The following is a 23,851-nucleotide window of genomic DNA, read 5'->3' on the forward strand; positions in this document are numbered from 1 at the left end:
CTGCTCTGCAAACTACAGCAAAGTGCAAATGTGCTACCTGTGACTTACTTGTCTCTCAGACTCTCACACGCACACACACACACCCAACCACCCACCCTCTGGTTGATGTCTGTTGTACTTTTACTGGGTTTCATCAGGTTCGTAGGTTTGCAGGTATTTTGCACAGTCGGAGATCTTTATCACCTGACTGGCACTCAGACTCTCAGAACACATAGGACATGATGTCTCCCTCTCCAGCAACCTGGAACAAAGTTCAGTTTACACGTGAACATTTAAAATTTCTATTAATTACACTAATTGATTCTGCTTCTCTTTGGTGAGAAAGAATACAGCCAGAGGACTTTTAACATTATTTAGCACAAAGACATGGTGAAGTGGTTAAATGGGTTTTTCCTGTTTGTTTGAAAAGATAAAAAGTTGTTGAAAAAAGGGCGTTGAAAACTTTCTATCACATAAACTAGAATAACAAAGTGACCATTCAATGGTTTTATGTGCTGTTCTGCAAATGCGATGTAGATGCCAACAACAGCTCGAGCTCATTTAATTTGGGTGAGAATCAGGTGAAGATCAAGGAAATCGGTAAAAACTTTATATTACTCACCATTTGTTATGGATCGTCTTAAATTTCAATTTGTTAGATCATAACATAAACGATTTAAAAACACGCTTTAGATTTTTATGAACGCATCAAAACTGGAAATAAAGTGCCGAGTCTGTCCCGTATGAATCACTGTTAAACATCAATGAAATGCTGACAGTGTAGATGGCTTCACTCTCAGGAGGTGAGACCACTCTAATGTTTAAAATAAGAGAAGCTTCCTCTTAAAGTGAACATTAAGATTACTAAGATTTCTGATAAAGGTGGAAAAGTATTCAGCGCTCCAATAAAAATATAACTTTTGGCAAAATAACAAAAACAAATTTGACTCTGTCATGTTCAAAAATAGTCAACAGGGAAACCAGTTCACCCACTGCTGGTGAACTGCTCACTATGGTTTTAGATGTGAGTGTGCCACTTACAGGATGAACTGTGAGTGCAGTGCAGGGAATTCACAGTGAGGACAGATGGACCAGTCCTCTTTCAGCATGTGACGACCCTGAGGAAGAAGCAGATGGATCGAGAATCAGATGAAGAGTATACGGGTCTGTCTTGGTGAAGAGCATCACAGTGTGTGAGCGAGCCGTCCTGTGTACCGTGGCGATGCAGTAGGGCAGGTTGTTTTTGCAGGAAATGCACAGCAGTTCGTTTTGCGGCAGCTGGAAGCCACAGAAGGGACACGGAGTAGTTTCCTCCTCCAGCTCAGACTTATCCGGGCGACTAGGGTGCAGATGGGAATTAAAATGAGGAGTCAGGGGCAGAATGGGCAAGAGGAGCTGATAAAGCAGAGGATGGATGAAGAGGGTAAGGATCACACGGACTCACCGAACCATCGCCTCAATCTTCTTCCTGTATTTGGTGTCGATGTCATTGCGATACTCCGGTCTCATCAACATGGCAGCGAAGCTGAAGGCCGAGTTCTTCAGTCCAGCGCGGTGACATTCGATTACTGCTGACGTCAGAATGGGAACAACATCTACCCACACGCAAACACACACCGATGAGTTTTTGGCTTTTCACCAGCGTTTAGGTTTTATCAGCCATCATGTGAATCGGACTGACGGGTTGACTCACGTGCAGGAAACTTGCTGATGTTGTTGCTGACGCGGATGAGCATCCGTGCCCCCTTTAAATGGTCTCCTCTCTTTACATGAATCTAAATGTAACAACAACGAGAAGCAGGAGTCAAAAAGGTGCTTGTGTGAGCTCTGACAATATCAGGAGCACTTTGTTTGAAACTTATCCACATCTGCAATGTTGATAATTACAGGCTAATATGTTGAGCACAATTTGTTACCTTAAAAAGACTACTGAAATACAGTACACTGTAGGTGGCAGTAATAGAACATAACGAATATAATTCTTATACTTTGGAAATAGCAGGATCGTGCTGAAAAGGTCAAACCATAGTTTTAAGAGTCAAACAGTCCAGGACCCTTTGATGGACCCACAGAGGTAAGAAATAAGTCTGTATTTGTAGTTTTATATGTAAACAACACAGTCGACCCTGTCGATAATGGCCAGCCTTCGACTCCGCCTCCATCTGGAACATCTACTAAAATCTTTTAATTAGGACATGCTCATTTTATCCCAACCCTCCCACCCTTTAAGGCAGACAGCGGCCCCTCCCTGAGCCTGGTTATGGTTTCTTCCTGTTAAAAGGGAGTTTTTCATTCCCACTCTTACCAGATGCTTGCTCAAAGGACATCATCTGATTGTTGGGGTTTACTCTGTATTACAGTCTTTCATTTGCTGTTGTTTTTCTATCCTCAGCTTTAAATTTACAATTGTCCAAAAAGACAGAAATTGCAGACCGTCCGAGCAGCTGCATGACAGACGTGTGCTGTACTCACCTTCACCAGTAGGTAGGAGTGGAGGATCATCAGATTGGTGGCCATCTCAGCAGGGATCTTAATCTTCTGAGCCTGCAGCTCTGTGTACATGCTGAACAGCACGTCGTGGGCATTACGGTAGTTCCCTTTGGAAGTTACACACAAACGATTGGAAGTAAGCATGTTTTATTGTGCTGTTGCTGCCCACACATAAATATGTTTGTGTGAATCTGTTTGCACCTGCACACTGCTCTTCTCTGGCGATGATGATGGCAGTGCGAGCTGCCTCCCTGTACTGCTGCAGGGCCATATACAGCCGGAAAAGGTACTTTGCATCCTGGGAGGAAAAGAGAAACATGAACTAACAGATTTAAAAAGTTTCCCTCTCAAATTTACTCAGGGCTCTAGCTGCATAAAACAGTAACAGCTGCAAAACTATCTGGTTTAAGTTGTGTCTTTGCCCGACTGGTGACCCATCTATCAGAGGCTTCCTGTGACAGCTGGGACAGCTCTAACTCCCCTGGGACCCACCCACTTTCAACTGCTCCCTTTACAAGTCATCACAGCAGATCATCTCTGTCCCTCTCACCCAATCCCTAACGTAATCATCTGCCACACCAACCCTCCGCATATCCACATTCACGACATCCATGAGCCATCTTCTGTGGTCTCTGTCATTTTCTCCAGCCTGGAAGCTCAATTTTCAACATCCTTTGTCTGGTATATCCACTGTTCCTCCTCTGCACACATCCAAACCATCTCAGCCTTGTCTCTAACTCTCTGATACACTAATTTCCAGTATATCATTTCTAATCTAGTCCATCCTGGTCTCTCCCAATAAACGTGACACATGGTTTAGGAAATGGACAGTGGATAATTTAAAGCAAGAGATACTGACACATAAAAATCTTGCAAAGCTAAACTAAACTAAAAATTCAACAAACAGAAATGAGAGAATAAATAGCAAACACTTGCCCACTTTCTCTTAACAATGGCTCATGTGCAAATTTTCTCTGATATATCAGCAAGCTTAGAAAATACTGCAGATACACAGTCAGCAACATTTGTTACCAAAACACAGGCATTTATTCATTTATTTAGAGTTTAACACTCAAAAATATTATCTGCTGACATACTAGCTCCACTGTAACTGTCATCAGACATTATGCAAGTGATGGTCCATCCTGACTGCAGGAAAAAAAATAACACCTTTCTACAGCAGAGACTCACCTATTTTAACCATCAGGCATAAGAAAACTGCCTCAAGTGCTTAGAGTTAAAACAAGAAAGCCTCAGCAGTATTGAAAATCTTCTTCTTCTTCAGTCCTTCAAAGTAATGCTTACTACAGACAATCTGTCAAACAAACTCCCGGCTGCTCTCTAATCACAGATCTGCTGTCCCATTACCTCTTGAAACACAACATTTGTGAAGAAAGTCTAAATCTTCTGGGTCCTTTTTAATATTACATCAAAAAACAGAAAACTCACGACTACAGCTGCTCACTGAAGGCGCTACAAAGAATATATTCACAGGGAGAAAAGGATGTAAAAATACTGCAGAACAATAATTTAATAATCAGAATATGCTTGCTGAGTTCAACCTGAAACTAAAGGCTCTAGTGATCCAGTTACCTTGGGCATGCCGTCACTTTCCCCCATCAGGTAATCTATCAGCTGATTGGTCAAAGAGTTGTCCTTGGCCTGGCCAACCTGGAATACACACACATCAATAAAAGAAATGTCGCACACACACACACTCTTTAGCTCACAGCTCTCACCGTCTCAATCGCCATCTCGATCGCCAGGTTGTCTTCAGAGTTAGGGCACAACAGGAAGTGCTTCAGCGCCTGACAGTTGTCCAGAAAGAAAAGAGCCGTCTGAATAACAGGAGTCATAAAACTAAGCATGACTGATGAGTGACTTCATCGCTCTTACTCTGCTGTACTGTCCACACTTTTGAAAGAACTTGCCAGCCTGCAGGTGCTTCTTTTCTCCCTCAAAGTACAGAGCGATGCTCTGATAGTCCTCCTGCGTCGCCTCAGAACCTGATGAACACAAAACCCACCAGCCATGAAACAACAGTGAAAACTACGCATAATGAAACAGAATAACACAAAGAGAAAACAGCTCAGGCCTCGAGCAAACACTGCAAAAGGGAAACACATTTCCAGAAACAGGCTGACCGATGATGTCTGCGTAGACCTCCATCTGTCCGTGCTGCTGCGCCAGCTGGAAGGCTTCGTCGTTGCAGTGGGATAAAACCAGGAAGTGGATGGCTGAGCCATAGTCGTTCAACCGCAGAAAGAACCTGGGGTGCACACAAACAGACAAATGGAAAAAAATAAATAAATCACCAAGCGGAAACAAACAGAGCTGACAGAAAATTAATGAGCACCAACCCTAACAGGAATGAATCCTTAAAGCCTTTAAACATCAAGTACACTGAACCACAGCTACTCCCAGCTTCTACTGTGATCCTCCTAACTGTCATCCATCACCTGTTAATAACATTTACAGGCCTCAAAGACATTCAATTCTCTAAATCTATAGTAATAATAGTCATTGGTTGCAGCTTTGTGAATGCGAATGTATCAGGCACCAGTTATCCAACCTTCAATCTCAAGAGGTCACTAATAAAATAACACGGTACTGCCAATGTTTTTGTACACTCAGTGCCTTTAATTTGTTAAGCTGTAAAAGCTGTCCCTTTTATAGTAAATGTTAAAAAAGTGAGTTATTTGTTGGATTTTAAGGTCAGTAAAATCCTACCTGGCAACCATCTTTGCTCCGTCGATGCTCTGCATCTCTCTGACGATGCGAACAGCTTCCTCTGGGTTGTTCAGGTGGTCCAGTAGCACGCGGATCACGTTGTCCCAGTCCTTCGCGCTTTCGTAGGCTCGTGCCGCATCCTTGTATCTGTGCACACAGTTCTCAGGACGTCAGGTTCCCTTTCAGCGATCCACACATCACAGCCACAGGTACACAAACTAACAACCTACTTGCCATCCGCCTCCTTGGCCTTTGCATACTGCAAATGAATCTTGGGAGAAGAGACATTTGGAAGCAGCTCTCCCACCTTTGTCCTGAGAAAGAAGCAAAACATAGTAAAATCCAACCAAGATGATGAGAAACGTGCAGATTGGATATGTTAGTCAGGGTTTGTTCATATTTGCCTCACCAGTTTTTGCAGCGAATGTAGACAGAGGCCGCTTTGTCATAATACTGTCCTTTTTCATAGAGCTGAGCAGCTTCAGAGTATTGCTGTGATTAAGAAAAAACACACACAGATGAAGATATGAACAAGACACACCACCTCTGATCTGTAAATGCAGTCGTCTCCATTTTTCAAAGTCTGACAAACAAAGTAAGACAGACTTTGACTAAAATATACACAGCATATGTTGTGTACATTTCTGCTTATAAAATTGGTAGAGACGCAGCTGAGACTCACTCCAACAAGGCTGTTACTCACACTCAATTTTTGCTCCAGTTTGTCAAATCTCCCTTGGACTCACAATAAGGACAGGGATTATTATATTTTTAAATTCCCACAGATGTCCCTTATCCGTGGAGCCTGAGGTTTTTCATTTTGGTCACATGGTTTTCAAGCTGTAACTGACTAAATTTAGGGATGCTTTTTTAGGTGGAAATGTCTGCCAAAAATGTGGGGCTGACTCTACCTTCATGCTCTCCAGTATGGCCCCACATTCCTTCTTGAGAACTCTGCTCGGGTGCTGGATAGCCTGAGCGGCTCCTCTCCTGATGTCACCCATCCTGATGGACATCCTGGCCACACCTGCCTGGCACGCCTCATCGTGCTCCTGGAACTGCCCAGAGAGGGGGAAAATGAGAAAAATGGCTACAAACACAAAACTGCTTTATTTCCTTCACCTCTGACTAGAACCTTCAACTGCCATCTTGTGCAACAAATAGAAAGAATATAATCTGTAATCTGTAACTTGTGCTTGATGTACAGCGACCCTCCAACCTGCCTTCAAGTGTCCTCTTTGTAAATACAGGGAGAAGGTGAGCAGGAGATAAGACTCTAGGTGACATTTTCAGCTATGAAACACTTAAAAAATAACACTAAGTCACAAACATCCCTTAAAAGGAAAAAACTGAATCGTCAACATGAGATTTCTCTTACTTTGCTGTTGTGGGTCATGCCTTTTTCATAGTGTGCCAACGCAGTAACATAATCTCCACTACAAACAGAGAGAGTGAGACATTTAATGAGAGTGTAGACAAATCAGGTCTGTACTAAACCTGTGCCGTGTGTGTAAACACTTACACAAATTCTAGATGAACAGCATATTCTTTGGATATAAAGGGAATCTGATCCTCTGCTAGCCTCTTGGCTAACATGAGAGCACTGTCCCAGTGCAGCAAGTCTCTTCTCATCTAATACACACAAAGACACACACACAATACCACATTAACAATATTATCGTTACAGATGTTCTGCATGCAGTAAAATCTCATGATTGTAATGAACAGCTTAACATTTTATGCATGTGACACCATAAAAAATGCAAGGAGTCAATTTTCAGTCTCTTAAATGTTTACACAGACGCAAACACACCTCCAGAGCAGCGACTGGGGAACTCGAGGACAGATAAAGGTCTTGGGCCCGGTTGTAGTCCTCCAGAAACATGGCCAAATGTCCTGCCAGTAAATTCATTTCCTCTGTACCCTGGAAAGAGAGAATGACATAAATACTAAGAGAAAATGAGAGAGGAAACAAGTGGACCAGTCTAAAATTAGAACAGACAGAGACGATGTCTGTCAGGAAGAATCTGTGACACACAAATTATTTTTATGTTTATTTAAAAGGGACAATGCATATTAATTAACATGGGAGCATAACTAGTAAATATGCCAGATTTAGCTGTACAGGCTACTTTACATCCGTGGTCCCTGGCAGGTTGATGGCATCATAAATTAATCAACACAACCAAACATACAGAGGGATGTGAGCATAATTAAAAAACAGAAACAAATGTAAAATAAACACATACCCAAATAGCATATTAAAAATCTAATGCTAAAATCATTTTATGAAAACACATTAGAATCAAGGACTTTCAGTGAGATTATGTCTAATCAGGAAAACGTGTGTATACCTGGATGCTCTGCAGAGACAGCACCATGCCGACATTGCCACTCATGCGGTACACCTGGATGGCCAGCTCAACCTCCATGTGGACCAAGCAGGCTTTGCCCAACTCTGCCCAGTCTGCATTAGTGCCTGCAGACTTGCACAGAGCCCAGGCTTCGTGGAACCTGGACAGGAAGATTATGTTATTTATAAGTCCTTTACGGTTCTTCTCGCCTCCATCAAAGTCGTCATTGGCTGCCCTAAAATTGCAATTTTGTAAGTTAACAGACTGCTTATCTTGAGTGAAAATGTAAAAGCGGGTAAGAAAAGTAAATCAGTGAAAAGGGATGAGTGGCTTTTTCAGATGCTTTCTTTTATATCAAAATGAAGTTTGGTAAAAATGTTTCAAATTAATAACTTTAATCTCTTCTTTCATAACAATCTTTCAAAGCAGCGCAAAGCAAAACCGACTGCAGACGGGACAAATTCATTCCTTACATTAAACATTTGCATGTGAACCAACAGCGATATCACTTTAAGGCCTTTTCCACCTGGAGCACACACAGTTCAGTGTTTCCAGCATCGCTGACCTTTTGAGCATGAGAGCCTGGGCGAGCTGCCTGCTGAGCTCTGCCGATGAGTCTGTCGCCGTGCGCTTCAGGAATGAGTGTGTGCTCAACTCCACTTCGCTGATTTTACCGCTCGCCGTTTGACAGGTCAGCTCACCGTTGTGAAAGAGCAGAGGCTTCTGGGAAAAGGGGAGCGCAGTGCTCCCTACTAACACCACCTGTGGGCCTGAGCAGAGTCACAGAGAGAGGAAATACACTTAAAAATATCACCTGTAGTAGATTTGAATGCATGTGGGCACTGATGTGACCTTCTTATTACCGCCCCGTGATGTGGTGCCATCCCCCTACCATAGATGGTGGTTTTATGCAGGGCGTAGGTGTAGACTTTGTCATCATCATAGGCTACAAACACCCCTCTGTCTGCATGCCAGTTGTCCCAGAGCACTCCTGTGATGGTGGGTGAGAAGTTGGGGAGCTCAAAGCAGGACTCTGTTGCCTGCAACACACACACACACACACACACACACACACACACACACACGCACACACACGCACACACACGCACACACACGCACACACACGCACACACACGCACACACACGTATGTTACTGTAATTCTAAAGACGTTATGCCCCCAAATTAATGCTGAAAGACTGCACTTCAATCATATCTTGATTGCTTGATTTAAAACCCAGTGTGGTGTTGTACAGATGGTGGTGTCTGCTGCTTCTATTACTACCACAAAATGTAACACACAGTGACATTCATCTTGGTGAAATATTAGTTATCTTATTATAAAGTTTCACTACAATATGCTCAGGTACTTTATATGCTTTTTTATTTAGGTGAATATTAATACTTTTAAAAATCACTGACGTTTGCAGGGGAGAGCAGGAAGCCGCTGTTCTTGTTATCGATGAACACCAGTCGAGTGCCAATAACATCAGGGAACACTTTCCTCACACCAACTGAATGGCTGTAGCTGTTCACTGTCTCCCAGTCCTCCACCAGGACAGACACCACACTTCCAGACTGAGAAAAACAAAAATTCAAGTGATGTTAGCAAGTGACAAAAAACCAAACAAATAAACAAAACACTGAGGGGGAAACAGGACAAATATGACTGACAAGAAAAACACAATTAAACTAAAGATAAAAAAATATATATTTAATGACTGACAGTGTTATACTGATGTCCCCTCATATAACTATGACATGTAGATTTTGTACAAAGGTGGGTTTTTTTCTCTGATCGCACTCACATCAGTGCCATAGTAGAGGAAATCAGCAGTGAGGGCGTGGCAAAGGATGCGGCCTTTTCTGTCATTGTCTGGAAAAAGCTTCATCTGCTTCTTCTCGTCCTGATCTTTGCCTTCAATCTAAAAACACAACACATATACGGAGGCCTGTAGTTTATTCATGAGATAAAACAAAAAAACGATGAAACCTGCTCGGTGATCAGTCACCAGATGGCTCACCACATGGAGCTGGACTTTCCCCTCAAACAGCGCTGCTGCGTAGTCAGAGTTAAGACACATGCTGGCTATTGTCCCCAAATACTCGATGTCCTTCAGCTTATTAAAACCTGAGACACACAGAGACATTTCAGGGACGTAGAAGGGCAGTGATTCACTCTTGGAAACCTGATTCACTGGACACACAAACACACACACACCTGGTTCCTGGTCTACCAGGGCGTAAAACCAGGCTCTGTTGTTCATCCCCACAGCCACATGGTACGGTCCCACTGCAATGAATGTGGGCTCTACTTCCACTTCTATCGTTACTGGACTCTCCTGAAAACACAGCAGCAGATTCTCATATTACATATTACATATTTAAAGAAATCCTTCCTCTGTTTAAGGGCTGCTGTGAGCCTGTATGAGTGCACTAATCCCTCGACTCTATTAAAAAAAACCCGGTTTTTAATCCAAGTTGTTTGAGTTCGTTGTTTTTTGCTGATTTTCTTGTTTTATTTTTCATCTTGTTGCCAGCAGTAAGCCACTCTCCTATCTCTGCTGTTTTTTGTTTTTTCAGAATAATAACTGATGATAATTATAAGAGAATCCGTGTTTGTGTGTGTCCTTACCTCCTCCACCTGGTTGCAGACAGTGACCTCCAGCAAGGAGGTGAGGTAGGCCAGCCGGGTGCCGTAGCTGTCGCCAAGAATGGGCAGCTTTGTCAGGAAGACATGGAGCGTCCCTCTCTGTGTGGAAAGTGCCAACAGCTGGCCGTCATCTGTCCAGCTCAGCTGATCCAAACCTGTAGGAGGAGACACAGCGGGATCCACAGTGATTGAAGAATGTAAGATGGACTATCTGGATGGCGGAAAAAAAACCCTAAAACACCCCCCAAAACAAAACAAAAACAACAGCCTCACCTTTATTCTCATCATCCAGCTGAATTATACTGCTGATATCTTTGCGATCTGACAGCTCGTGGATTTTTATGCTGGAGCAGAAGCACAGGGTTAAATTTTTCCCATTTACAAATAATTAAAAAAAAATTAACAACACTGAAATGGCAGCCCAGCTGCTTTATTGAAAGTCTGTGTGCATCCTCGCTTGATGCTGGTGAGATGGCCACACTATTGAGTCCATCTTTACAGCTATAAGTGTGACACAGCTCATTCCCTCTCTCTCTGGATTTTTGTGGGGCAAAAAAACCCAACAAAGTACACTTTTTTTTTAACATCACACGAAGATTCTGAAGAGTGGTGGTGTTTTGCGTACCTGTTGTCCCCACAAGACGCAGCCTTGTTCAGTGCTGTGGAGATGGCCACGCTGTTGAGACAGTCTTTATGGTTGTGAGCCTGATAGAGCTCATATCCTATCTCCCTGATGTGTGTGGAGATGACCACAAAGTATCCATGGGAGAAACCAATGAGTATATACCCATCACCATACCTACACAGTGCAACAAAGATGGCGAGAGAACACGTTTTACTGCAAATAACTCAAGCGTGATTACCAAAGCTTGTTGTGTGTGTGAACAGATGCAATACCAGCGGTAGGACACAATGTTTCCATAGCGACGCTCGAAGGCTAGCTCTATTGGGTTTCCAGGGTCGTTGATGTTGAAAAGCATCAGTATCTTCTTGTCCACAGAAACACTCACCTGAAGGGTGGAATAACGTGCACTTTTTCCATGACACATTTCAGACATCCTAAACCTTTTATCCCCTTCATAAGAAAAATTGATTTTAACTTTTCTGCAAATCCCAGCTGTCATGTTCAAACAGACCTTCTTAAAATTCATCTCCAGTACAGGTTCAATTTGAAACTAGCAGAAAGCAGACTCACTGTGCTCTCTCCTTGAGCTGACCTTTCATCCGTCTTCATCACCGAGAAATAAATTTCAGCAGGCTCACCGCGAACTGTTGTCTGGCAAAAGATCAGAAAGTACACTTGGTCATTAAGGCCTGCTGTGACTGATTTTTAGTCCAGTTCAGATTTAATTTGGCGTACCTCAGCCTTTTCTCCCTGTTTCCTGAATAGCTACTTAACATCCACCCTTCCATTGAATCCATTTCTGATGTGGCTTTAACAAACAGGTCTGCTCTTTGGGAATCACCTTGTTGGTGCAAAAATACTATTATGTATTATTGTGCATTATGTACTATTACATTATGCCTGTCACACTGTGTTATGTTTGGCATTTTTTACAGATTCAACCAAAGAAATTATGTGTTTTTGTCACAGGCGTATAGTAACAAAATGCCTAAAGATACAACTTAAAATTGCCTGTTTGCTAAGCTGTCTGTTATGTAAAGAATCAACACTGGTTCACACTTTGAGTTAGCCTTCTTTAGGCTTGAATGATCCCTTGATCAAATGGCTTAACAAACAAAGCACAGACTGAAGTGAAAATGAGTGAAAAAGCAGCAAATGTCCAAAGAAAAACTCTGAAAGACCTTCAGAAAAACTGGAAAACAATTCTTAAAGAACATTAAAAAAATTATAAGACATGAGGGCTGATTTAAGATTTTTGCACACTACTGTATTTGACTACCTGTCTGATGGTGTCTCCCTCATGATTGCTGATACTCAGCGTGTTGTCGTCACCCCCCAGAGCCAGCAGATTCTGGGAGCTCCAACAGCCACAGGTAATCTTCTTGCTATGTTTGCCTATCAAGTTCGGAGAGAAGGAGGCAGAGAATCAATATTACAGAACAGACTAAAGACCATTAAACCATCCAAGATTATATATACAGTTGTGTTGTGTGTTACCCAGCACAGGGATCTTGCGTGAGGTCTGCTGATTGTAGATCAACAGGTTTCCTTTGACTGTTCCGACTGCCAACAGCGGGCTAGTCTTTGACCACAAGATGAAAGACATCTGATCTCTGTTTGAAACCATCAACAATGAGAACACAAAACGTTTAGCTTTACTTATTTCAAGATTAGTGTTCTGTTGAAACAGGGAAAAAAACATATTTGCAGTGAAATTATGCAATGACTAACACTTGCATCACTTATTCAGCAATTAACTGTAGTAGAATGATGGGGTTTTATTTTCTCCCTCTGAAATGGTCGTACCTCATACCGCTGTCTATCTGGGATGTTTTACTGACACTGGCATCCCAGAGAAAGATGGAGCTGGATTTTGCAGCTATCACTGCCAGAATGTCCCCATCCTTATCCCAGTCCATCCCCACACAGCGTCTTACAGAGAAAGAGGAGAAAGGAAGTTATTAAGAAAACCTGAACATTCAGTGGTAATCAGCTAAAACTGTTAGATGACACAAAACTGGAATCTGAGTGATTTTCTCACACTTACCCTGGAAGGTTGATTTCAGTCCACTTGTGTCCATGTCGATCAAATATTTTCACTGTGTTGTCCTGTCTGTGTGATTGAAAATAAAGCTCAGTCGAAGACAAATAGCAGACTGTTACACAGCCTTCTCAGAGCTATTTTGTTAATCAAAAAGGCATACTCACCCTGCAACAGCGATATAATTACCAAGGCTTTTCTGCCACTTGTACAGCAGGTTAGATCCCGCCCAGGCTTTTTCAGCAAGTACAAAAACACTCTGTGGATTTAAACATGTCCTTATAGGTTTGTTTTTCCCACTCTACCAATTTTATAGGTCAAAATGAAGAGCATTATAACACAGCCAGAAAAGGGAGTCGCTCATCATCTTCTTGTCAAATCCAAGAAAATGTATCCAAGTTAAATTTTTCAGGGTACCTGGTAACTGATTGTTTCCCCAAATAAATCTGTTTTATTGATTAGTATCACTTCACATTTCTCACCTATTTGTCCACACCCCACGGTCTTCAAAGCCACTTATGTATGGGGAGGATGAATTTTTGGAGAGGTTCAAAGTCTCTCTCTGGCATAAGTTTTAGCAATTCAATTAAGTTATTTTTTCATGTTAGCGCCCCAACCTTAGAGACATACAGTACTAAATTTATGGAGTGCCACTTCAACGTAAAGTTTCATCTTATTTGCTTCTAAATACATATTAAAGCATCGTCTAGAAAGCTCCTTAATCAAACTATATCAAAACATGTGCCAGATAGCTAGGTGTACAACATACCCATGTACTGGATGCAACAAAATACACCCGCAGAAGTTACTTATAAAACAGAAAAGTGACAACTAACTTATTTTAACTTAGCTTAAACTCATGTCTGCGTTATCATTACAAAGATTAGCTCAGCAACCTAAAATATTTTAACAAAAACGCACAAAAAACGCTGTTTAAAAAGACGGGTGACAAAGGAGAAAGGTGCTATGGGTAATATTATTTTAGCTGTGAGTATAGAGATTTTTGTTATCATTACTGTGACTATGTTTGCCAAAACAGCCCGTTTGTTCGATTATTGGATAATACACAACGCAACACACATTTTTAGTGGACTTTGGTCGACGTTCAGTCTGTCTTCAGCTAACACTTGGCTAACGCTTGGTTTCTAGGAGGTGAATAAACGCAGTTAGCATCCAGCTAAACGTGTGGAACGAATGGAATGAGTGAACGAAAATAAAATTAATTTATTGGTACAAACCTTCATCGCGATGCTGTTTTGTCGTTAAATATTGGAAAGGACAGGTATTCACTTCTCAAAGCATCTCAGATTTACAGATATGTGTATGTATTACCCACAATCCTTCACTCTGAAGCGTTTGCGGTTTGGCGCTGTCATGGCAACAGTCAGCAGCCAATGAGGTTCTGTACAGATGAGAGCGATCAACAGGTTTCAAGCAAACACTGTAAAAAGAAGATGTAAAAGATAAAGAGGAGGTCTCATATTTAACAGTGGGTGTTGTTTAATATGGATTTGTTCTATATTTAATACACAGAATAAAACACAGATTACTAAATAATGGACACCGAAGAAAGCCGAAGGAACTGAAATATGTCTCTCCGCATGTGAATTTAGCCTTTGGCAGCAAATAATTTTAATGCTCTGGGCATTATCTCAGAACAGATATGTACTGGTTGCCCTTCATATTATAGCATGCAACAAACGGTGTGGATGCACTAAAATAAGAGGGAATAATTTAAGGCTTTACAGGAAAAGACAAATAATTATATTTTAAGAAATGTTAAATAGTGAGTAAGTCATTTTAAGTAGTGTGTAAGGTGTTCAGGCATTTTTACATGAAAGGACACACAAATTATACTATAAGTTATTTTAAATAGGGGATTATTTGTGGAAGTTCTCCTGTTCACAATGTAAATACGCTGTCCGTCTTGATGCAGGCTCAATCATCAAGGTAAGTAAATCTCCAAAAATTGATTCTGTTCATCTGGATGTAGCATATTTAAGTAGCGTAAATACGCTGTACTTTTAGGGGCATGACAATTGTATATTGATATGCATCGTGGATGTTCCACTATATAATTGTCTGCTTATATTACAAAAATAGGATGAGGACTGTTCTTGCTTTCCTACCTGCCCACGTGATCTTGTAATGATGAAGTCCAAACAATAAAATCAGCGTGAGTTAATCAGGGCTCGACAAGTGAGTGGGTGTTACAGTTAAAAGTGCAATGAAAAATACAGAAGTTAAATGTTCCACCTTGTCTCTTGTGAAGGATCTCCTTCACAATCAAGAATCATTGTCCAGATTCAAAATGATTTCAAAGTTTGTTGAACCAATGGACAAAGCTAAATCACCCAACATAAAGTCTCTCTGTATTTCATTTGCTCTGGGAATATAATTAATACATTATTTTAAAAAACAGGTAGAAAGTGAGCATTGCATATAGCATGAGAGAGAAAACAATTCATTTCAGTTCTGACAGGATTTTCTAATCAACTGCAATAAATGGCATGAAAAATTGTTATTATCCATCCATCCTTCTTCTTCTGCTTATCTGGGCCGGATCGTAGGGGCAGTATCCTAAACACAGAAGCCCAGACCTCCCTCTCCCCAACCACCTCCTCCAGCTTATATGGGGGAACACCAAGGCCTTCCATCCCTTTATGCAAAGACACAGTTCTTTCGAAACATCACAAAACATCGAATACAAATTAAACTCTCAGATCCAAAAAGTAGGTTAAGCAAAATTTGCACTTCAGTGCTTGCAAACACAAACTTGCTTCAGCCATCATAACTCCACTGACTTGGATCTCTAGAGTAAAAACTTCTTCATAGCTGGATTAACCAAACAGTAAACAGTACTGATTCTTAGGTGAGGATATTCACAGCATAACTGTTTAATACAGACTTGCAGCTTTAAAAAGAAAATGTAAGTAACACCACAAATTAATACCACTGGCCAGTTTTCACCTTTTCCAAGCAGCATTATTGTTACAAGTATCAAGCCCACCTGAAGTTAACTGAAATCATGCTTTCACCACAGATCCAGCAGGTGGCAGCTTTTCATAGTTTTTCTTTAAAGAACATCTCTTTCTACTCTCCAGGCATGCCTATCTGCATATCTTTGTCCCATTTCATTTCTGCTGTCCTCTGGGTGTTCACTGATGTCCTTTTTGGAAGTTAACCAATTTCAGTGCTTTTCTCAGTGCTTTACAGAATGACCCACCCGATATAAATTAGGAGAAACTTCTGCCTCCCTTGTGTTACCTCATTTTGCCCATAGGCAGAAAGAAAATGCTGATGACCTTCTGATGATCCGTGTACAACCCAGGCAGAGAGCTGGGATGAAATGCCAGCTGTGTCACACAAATATTCCTGTCTGTGCTCTGGCATGCTGAAGCAGAATACACCCTGCTGACTCAGATCTCATTAAGATGCACTGAAGGGAGCAGCTGTATGATTTTCAAGCAAAATGGTAAAATTAGAGCAGAGAGAGATGAAAAAACGAGCTGATGAAAAATGAATGAAAGTGTTTTTGCCAACGAGACAATGCGAGCAGAGCTTTTATGCAGGATGCGGTGCGTTAATAGAAAGAAAAAAGGAACTGCTGCACTTTACGAAATATAAAGAAAGCAGGTCTATATGACATAGTGAAAGCTGACAGATAATCACTGAAAATGACTTCCTTTATTTCCTTTATTATGTGAACCATTTCAGCTTTCCATCGTTGCAGCTGCGGAGGAAATGAGATTCTCATGGTATTTTTTTTCTGCTCCTTCCTCCTTATTCTTTCACAAAAAAATCCCAAATGAATATGTTTCTGCCCTCCAGGAATCATGCAAGTTTTATGTAGGTGTTACAAGTTGCCCTGAAAAGATACTTTGAAATATCTTTATGTTCTTTTTAAGTTTTTTTTTTTTCCCCTTCTTTTAAACAAATCTGATGCTGGAGGTTTTTGTCAATCCTGTGGTATTATTTTTTTCTCCACACTTTCTAGGCATTCAGTGTCTAGCAGAGCACAGGAGCCTTGCAGGAGAGCAGTTCCTTAAATATTCTATTTTTGGCAGGTTAATTGGTACTGAACCTCGGGCTACCCCTGCACGACAATCCTATTTCTCTTTTGCTGTATATGCATTTATTAATACTGATAAAAGATAAAAGGCATTATTACAGCACTACATGCAATCATGCTACATACAATCTTGAAACTGAGAATCAGTCCTAGACTATACAGTGAGCCCTTATCAAGACCACACAACCAGAATACAGAGCAATCCAAACACAACACATGCAAGATGGAGTCACCCTGTGTGTGTTGGATACTAGGAGGCAGTTTTGGCAGTCGACAGAGGAGCTTTTTATTTTAGTGCATCTCATAATCTTCAGCTGATGATTTTTCTCGCCCCAGTGATCACGGATATGAAAACAGTCAAATTTCAACCCGTGGTGGTTTAAAAGCTCCAAATGCGACAACTGTGACAAAACTGTCACCATGATGTTGACTTGTAAACATCTATGATGAATTTTTAGTCTGCAAATCAATATTCTGACAGTGTTAACACAACAAAGTGCACTCATACACTTTCTTTCTCAAAGCTGCAATTAAAACGTAGGCAAAACAAACACGTGTAAAAATTTACACATCGAGTTTGCCGCAAAGTGATGACACCATTTGTGGATGAAGGATTGCACGAGTGCCAGCACCGTGATGACACCATCAGTAATGAACGCACCTTTTCCCATTTGTTTTCCCCAAAATGAAGAGGAAATTTGCTCTTAATTCACAGTATCTGTCATTTCCTTCTGTTTGTTCCAGCTCTTTATTGAAGCCATATAGTGCTTTTACTGGGCGCCACATAAAGGATTTTATACACACTTTTTATACACACTCACACCAGTCAGTCTCCACAAACTTTAGGGTCTTTACTAGAATTAAAAATACAGTTTTGTGGGTCTCACAAGCGCTTGACTGCACAGCATATCTGCTTTATTCTGCTGCTGCGTTGATGCAGATGTTGACAGATGTAAGTGTTTACCGGTTATTTCCAAGTGTAGGATGCAGAATGAAGCAGACCACTTTGTGTCTCCCTCTTGCTGCTGTCAGGGGAAATAGACTCAGGTGCAGTAAGGCGGCAAGACAAGGTCACCAGCATCATCTCTGAACGCCACCGGGAGTCGTTTGTCAGAAGCACTTATGATTTAAAGCTTCCTCTGCAATAAATATCAGAGTGAATCACTTGCCTACTGGTCACTGTCCTGAGGCTAAAATATCTATAAACTGCCCCCATTCCTCCTCCCTGCACACTTGTTCCACTCTGCCTCGAACAGCTGTGGCGTCTCTGGTTCAGTGTTTAGCTTTTACATTTGAGGAGCTGCACTTAAGACTAATGAGGATCCATATTAACCTCCAGGCACATGAAAATACATTCAGAATTGCACTTCAGCAGCCAAAAACCTGCACAGAAACCTTTGAACTGCAAAGGGCCTTGGCTGGAGTCGCACCAATGGGGGTGCTGTTAGAAATAAGAGCCAAATTTACACCACAGTGGCATTTACTGTGAATGTGACAAACGCAAACTGCCAGCTGCAACATCTGTAGCATAAACATGATTAGCTGTTGCTGTTAAAACGCCTCTGTCGAGCAGGGAAAAAGCCACGGGAAGTGGTAAATCACATCTTGACTTTAATGTATAAAAGACCAATGATAGCTACAGCAGCATATATTGTACATACATAATGTATTTTGTAAAAGACGAGCAGCTGTGCAGTTTCCCACTGACCACTTTTATTACATCGCTTCATCATCTGAATTCATGTTACAAAAAACAAAACACAATAACACACAGCATTTTCAGTGGGAAGTGTATAATATAGACACCGTAATGCAGTAAGACTACATTCAGACTTTATATTTATTTATGTACATAATATACAGTTATAGTTAGATTTGGAATGTGTTTTATGTTATTTTTAACCTCTTGCTGAAATCATACGACACAGTGGAGATGACACACTTCTTCTGCTGTGATCTGAAGAGAATTACTCTAAATAAACACCAGGCAGGTTTGAAGAAGCAAGCGAGGGTGGGGGAGAAAATAGAATAATGCAGCAGTGCATTAGGCTTGAATAAACATCAGCTCGGCAGAGGGGAATTGAGAGCCTTCGCGTCTCCGCTTTTTAGATGTCAAGCTGGCAAATTTGGGCGGCTTTTCAGTCTTCACCGGCTCCTGGGGCGCTTGGCTTTCAGCTGTGTGGTTAAGTGTGTCTTTGTGTGTGTGCGATATGTCCGTGTGTGTTTGTAAAGTGCATCCTGGGGGCTACATTAGCCCTACATCTGTCAGTTCAGAGAGGAAGCCTGTTTTGCCTCTCACTGTCAGGAGTTTCCTTGCTCTGCACTGGACAGACAGACAAACACACACACGCACAACATGACCAATAGGAAACAGACAGGAAATGCACAATTAAGGATGCAGCATGACATTTTTGTGCCGTGTGCCGGTAGGGAATCTGCTGTCAGAACCTTGCATTCCCTACGTTTCCTGACCCACAGTTTGTTCCACAGCATTCATCTGCCCCTCATGTCTTATGTTTTGTCTACAGTAGCATCGAATCCAATAACGCTTTGAACTCGACATCAAACAAAATATCGGCACCGGCTGAATCAACGTTATTAAATTCATGGTCTCATTACATGGTCTGTTGTTCATTTTTCTGGGCCTGAAATTGGGCTCTAAAGCAAAGCGGTGCAAGCAAACGTGTGTGTGTGTGTGTGTGTTCGTGCGGTGATGAAGTGGGAAAACGGGGATGAAGAGAAAGCAGCAGGGAATTGAAGATGTGGTGAGGGGAAGATTCTCATTTGAGATAAAAATATACTCCTTGCAATTTCTGAGCACCCAACACACACACACACACACACACACACACACACACACACACACACACACACACACACAGAGGAAATGAAGAAACCTCTACAGCGGAGGGAAAAAATACGGTAGCTGAACAGACCCTGTCTGTAAATAGCTGACCCTGTAGTCTGGAGGAAATTGAAAACAAAATTTTCCTGCAGGGATCAACAAAGGATCACAGTGTTATCACCATTATCATCTCACACACACACGCACACACACTTCAAACCCAAATATCCTGCTTAATGGACCTAGAGTTGTGCAAAAATGGCAGTTAAAAACAAATAACGAAGTCAAAAGTTGGACAATCTTCTGGCGCAACTTAAAGAAAAATAAAATATTAAAAAGCTGAGATAAACTTCATACCGCAGCATTGCAGAGGCTTCAGATGTGAGCTGATGCAACATGGAAGACATATGTGCAGAAATATTTGATGAAGCATGAAATGTTTTTGCATGAAAATTGTAGTTCCTCACAGAATCGCTGTTCGTGAGGGTGTGCTGATTATGTCAAAAGTCTTTCTTTCATCTGTCGGCGGGTAACGGTGGGAAAAAGCAAGGGGAAGAAGAGCACTTGCCAACTGCAGCATAAAAATAATAGGGACTATCTTAAAATAGCATCAGTACACAGCATCAGATACTGTTTGGAGAAACGAAGAGCGTAACGTGATGAGGCAGTTTTGACAATCTCGCTCTGTCTTCCACCTTTTTACTCAGCACAAATGGGAGCTGAAAGCAGCCGTGTAGATTTACACGTGCACGTACGGTATGTGTGGGACAGCTGTTCTGTCGAGCTCGGATAAACACTGCAGATTTCCTCTCTGCCATGTGTATTTCTGGCAGTTCACTTCTGTGGCACAAAGTATCGGGACGTGAGAACTTTATCGGAGAGCTACTGACATGTACCTGAACCCTAATCTGCCTAAAATCTGAAGGATTAGTCGGCATTACGCAGAGTAAAATGTGTCTTTGCTGAAGAGTGTTCGCAAACAGTTTCCTGGTGTGGCCGGAAAGACCTCTCGGTGTCCCCAGCAGTGTCGGCGGTGGCAAAGAGGAGGGTCTGCGAGCCATATGGTGAACAGTCTGCCATCTACTATGTGAGGTTGTGCTTTCACAGTCTGACAGCCACCACGCACGCGCCTGCCCTGCCCAGACACAGAGGTGCTACCTGCAAAGATAACAGGACAAACATGAGGAACACAGTCAGAGATGTGGATTGTTTATATAACTGAAAATTACTATTAAACTACTGACTTGCATTGTTTCATAGTTTTGAAAACGTTGAATGTAAAGACTGCAAATTTGGATACGGCTATATTTTTAAATGGTCTGCAGCTCACTTGAGCAATTATTTAATTTCATTTTAGTCTTTTGGGGGAACAAATTTATTGATTTTGGCTCAATAAAAAAAAACAGTTTTGAGTACAAATGCTGTAAATAAATCTACAGCAGAATATCTGCCCCGTGCCCGAGGGTAGTGATCCAAAATAATGGGAAATAGACTGATTCTTATACAGCAATCTACTTACTCAAAGAGCAATTTTTTTAACAAGTGATTTTTATCTAACATTCACACACACAATCACACTCCAATCAATGCATCGGGACTTTGGGTTCTGATTGTAGGGGTCAGTATTTTGCTCAAGGATATTTTGGCATGCAGGCTGGAGCAGCCAGGAATCCAACCACCAACCTTCAAACTTTACCACCCAAAACACGAGTCAATACCAGAAAAAAACAAAAAACTAACTAGAAACATGACTCTATGGGAATGATAATATCCTGTTTGACTTAAAAGTTTATAAGCACCTTGTTAACATATACAGATGGATAGCACACACGTGCTGATACACAGACGCGCACTCTCTTGACTACGCCGAATTTACTAATGAAGACTACTTGATATAATTTAAAGCTTGAGAAAAAAAAAAAGCTAAACAGAATTGAAATGACTTTGTTGGCTGCTTTAGGTGTGCTATTCTCCACAGTCTGGATCTATTAGGTGGTGATGGATGATCTCAGTGGCAGCCAATTTCAGTTTTACTATCAAACCTCATCCAGAGCTTACTTTTAAGATGCTTCAGCTGCAGTCTCTGCTGCCTCTGCAAGCCTCTTTGCAACCTACGGTGTCCCTATCGTGCTATTTTTGACTTGACTTGTGTGTATAGCTGTGCTCAGAAGTTTACGTACACTCATGGCCACGATAATTTTGGGCTATTTCGTTATTTCTTTCTGTTTTTGTTCCAGGGTGCAATGATTGTATAGCATACATCTTTAATGACTTTAAAAAACACTCAGGCCAGTGATGTGTGTACGTAAACTTTTGACCAGAACTGTAAATGCACCGAATGGGAGGGAGATCCCAGAATAGAGTGATGCTGCCAAACAAAAACTGACTGCAGATGGAAATAACCCATCATAGTTATTTGGAGTAAACGGGTCCTGAAAGTGAACGGAAGGAAATGGGTTATTATGTGACTGCAGGGAATGCATGCTGTTGATATCAACAGTGAGCCCAGCAGGGAGCAGAAAGTGACGATGATAACCGAGTGGTGGAGGTGGTGTTTTAAAGAGCATCAGTAAGTGGTGACAGCACAGTTTCAGGGGAACACAGTGAAGCTGTAACTGCAGCAGCAGACATGAGTCAACCACCTGAACCAGCTGACAGGTTTTTATGCCGAAATGCCAAGGTAATTTCTTCTAATATCATTTTGAACAAACGGACTCATTTCCCCATAATTTATAATAATAAAAAAAGAGGAACAAAGAGAAGGCATCAGTGCTTATGTTTGACATCACTGTTACTGCACAGACAAACCATGCTGAGCCTCCTTTTAGCACCTATATTACTCGATTTGGCATTATTGAGACTGACAGATTTGTGCCAAAGCCAAGAGTGGAAGTGATGCCACTAGGATGGCACTGACAATACACCAACTGATTTGTTTGTTTAAGTCTCTGACAGTAGATACAGGACATATTTAATGGTCTCAGCATTTCTTCTCTCATCTGAGTTTGTCCTCGTCCCTCCCTGCCAGTCTGAGCAGTTCAATGCATTCTGCTTCCTTCCTCCCACACCTCTCTTGTTCTCAGCATGGTGCCTGTCTCTAAAATGGCAAATTTTAACAGAAAAATCTGCCAACCAAAGTTGGAAATCCTCTGAGCCTACGTGGGAGATGGGGTATAAACTGAAGAGTGGCAGAGACTCCTGAAAGCCGCTGAATGAGATCACTCAACTTTGAGCGGCAATATCCAGCGGCAAGGACAATGTTAGCAGGAGGAAAACACACATTTACATAACAATGAAAACATGCCAAGATACATCGGAGAGGAGCTGTGGGAAGGTCAAACTGTGACTGAGTGTTTATACATTTCATCTACTGATTGTACATTTGTGTTTTACTACACGTTTTTTACTGAACTGCAATCAGTGTGTGTGTGTTCATACCTGGATGCCCTCTCTGGATACTCTCAAGCTTCACTTGGTTCACATTTTGTCATACTTTCAGTCTTATTCCAAACTGAATTAAATTAAATTTTCAAATTCCAAAAAAATCACATGTACAGAAGTATTCACAGCCTTTGCAATGACACTCCAAACTGAGCTCAGGTGCATCCTGTTTCCACTGGTCATCGGTCAGATGCTTCTACAGCATGACTGGAGTCCACTTTGGGAAATTCAGTTGATTGGACATGATTTGGAAATGCACACACCTGTCTATATAACGTCAAATAGTTGACAGTGTCAGAGCACAGACCAGGCTAATGGTCCATGGACCTCTGAGACAGGAACATGACAAAATGTGGAACAAGTGAAGTGCTGTGAATACACAAAATGCAGTGAATGAGGTTAAAGAGACACAGATTTGCTGCGCTGTGCACGTGTCTGCATACAGTACCTGTTTCCACTCGTTTGTCTGAGGGTCGTAAGCTTCCACAGTATTGAGATACACCTGGCCGTCATACCCGCCCACAGCGTACAGACGATCACCAAGGAGACAAACACCTACGGCATCTCTGCTGATGCTCATGGGAGCCACAGCTGTCCACACATCTGTCTGAGGGTCATACCTG

General features: G+C 41.6%; 2 protein-coding genes across 2 annotated transcripts in view; both read right to left on the reverse strand.

Moving 5' to 3' along the window:
* Positions 1 to 120: 120 nt before the first annotated feature.
* Positions 121 to 14,114, reverse strand: wdr19 (WD repeat domain 19). Its single transcript, XM_085356583.1, has 36 exons — positions 14,109 to 14,114; positions 13,038 to 13,129; positions 12,877 to 12,942; positions 12,636 to 12,761; positions 12,327 to 12,442; positions 12,109 to 12,224; positions 11,400 to 11,480; positions 11,102 to 11,214; positions 10,830 to 11,003; positions 10,478 to 10,548; positions 10,187 to 10,359; positions 9,773 to 9,893; positions 9,576 to 9,682; positions 9,360 to 9,476; positions 8,974 to 9,129; positions 8,446 to 8,593; positions 8,119 to 8,323; positions 7,554 to 7,713; positions 7,013 to 7,123; positions 6,722 to 6,831; positions 6,578 to 6,635; positions 6,111 to 6,257; positions 5,609 to 5,691; positions 5,430 to 5,513; positions 5,200 to 5,346; positions 4,614 to 4,738; positions 4,366 to 4,475; positions 4,209 to 4,277; positions 4,063 to 4,140; positions 2,671 to 2,767; positions 2,452 to 2,576; positions 1,673 to 1,754; positions 1,424 to 1,574; positions 1,195 to 1,318; positions 1,021 to 1,097; positions 121 to 241 (listed from the first exon to the last, which is right to left on the reverse strand). Exons 1-36 carry the CDS (start codon positions 14,112 to 14,114, stop codon positions 121 to 123), a joined length of 4,047 nt encoding a protein of 1,348 aa, XP_085212709.1.
* A 6,774-nt stretch (positions 14,115 to 20,888) lies between these two features.
* Positions 20,889 to 23,851, reverse strand: part of klhl5 (kelch-like family member 5) — a 41,899-nt gene continuing 38,936 nt past the window's right edge. Inside the window, exons 12-13 of the mRNA XM_085355981.1 lie at positions 23,677 to 23,848; positions 20,889 to 20,945 (exon numbers count right to left, since the gene is read on the reverse strand). Of these exons, the coding sequence (XP_085212107.1) occupies positions 20,889 to 20,945; positions 23,677 to 23,848 (229 nt within the window). The remainder of the gene's footprint in view (positions 20,946 to 23,676; positions 23,849 to 23,851) is intronic.

This window comes from Diplotaxodon limnothrissa, linkage group LG6 (genome assembly GCF_057381915.1).
Source record: "Diplotaxodon limnothrissa isolate DT_005_m linkage group LG6, D_limnothrissa_male_GT1.1, whole genome shotgun sequence".
Taxonomy (NCBI): Eukaryota; Metazoa; Chordata; class Actinopteri; order Cichliformes; family Cichlidae; genus Diplotaxodon; species Diplotaxodon limnothrissa.

What these genes read in the sequence shown, in the direction of transcription:
- wdr19 (XM_085356583.1), bottom strand. An exon ending in GCGTCTTGTGGGGACAACAG is followed by an intron (nt 10,549 to 10,829) that starts GTACGCAAAACA and finishes CTTCTGCTCCAG; the next exon opens with CATAAAAATCCACGAGCTGT. An exon ending in TCCTCTACTATGGCACTGAT is followed by an intron (nt 9,130 to 9,359) that starts GTGAGTGCGATC and finishes TGTTTTTCTCAG; the next exon opens with TCTGGAAGTGTGGTGTCTGT.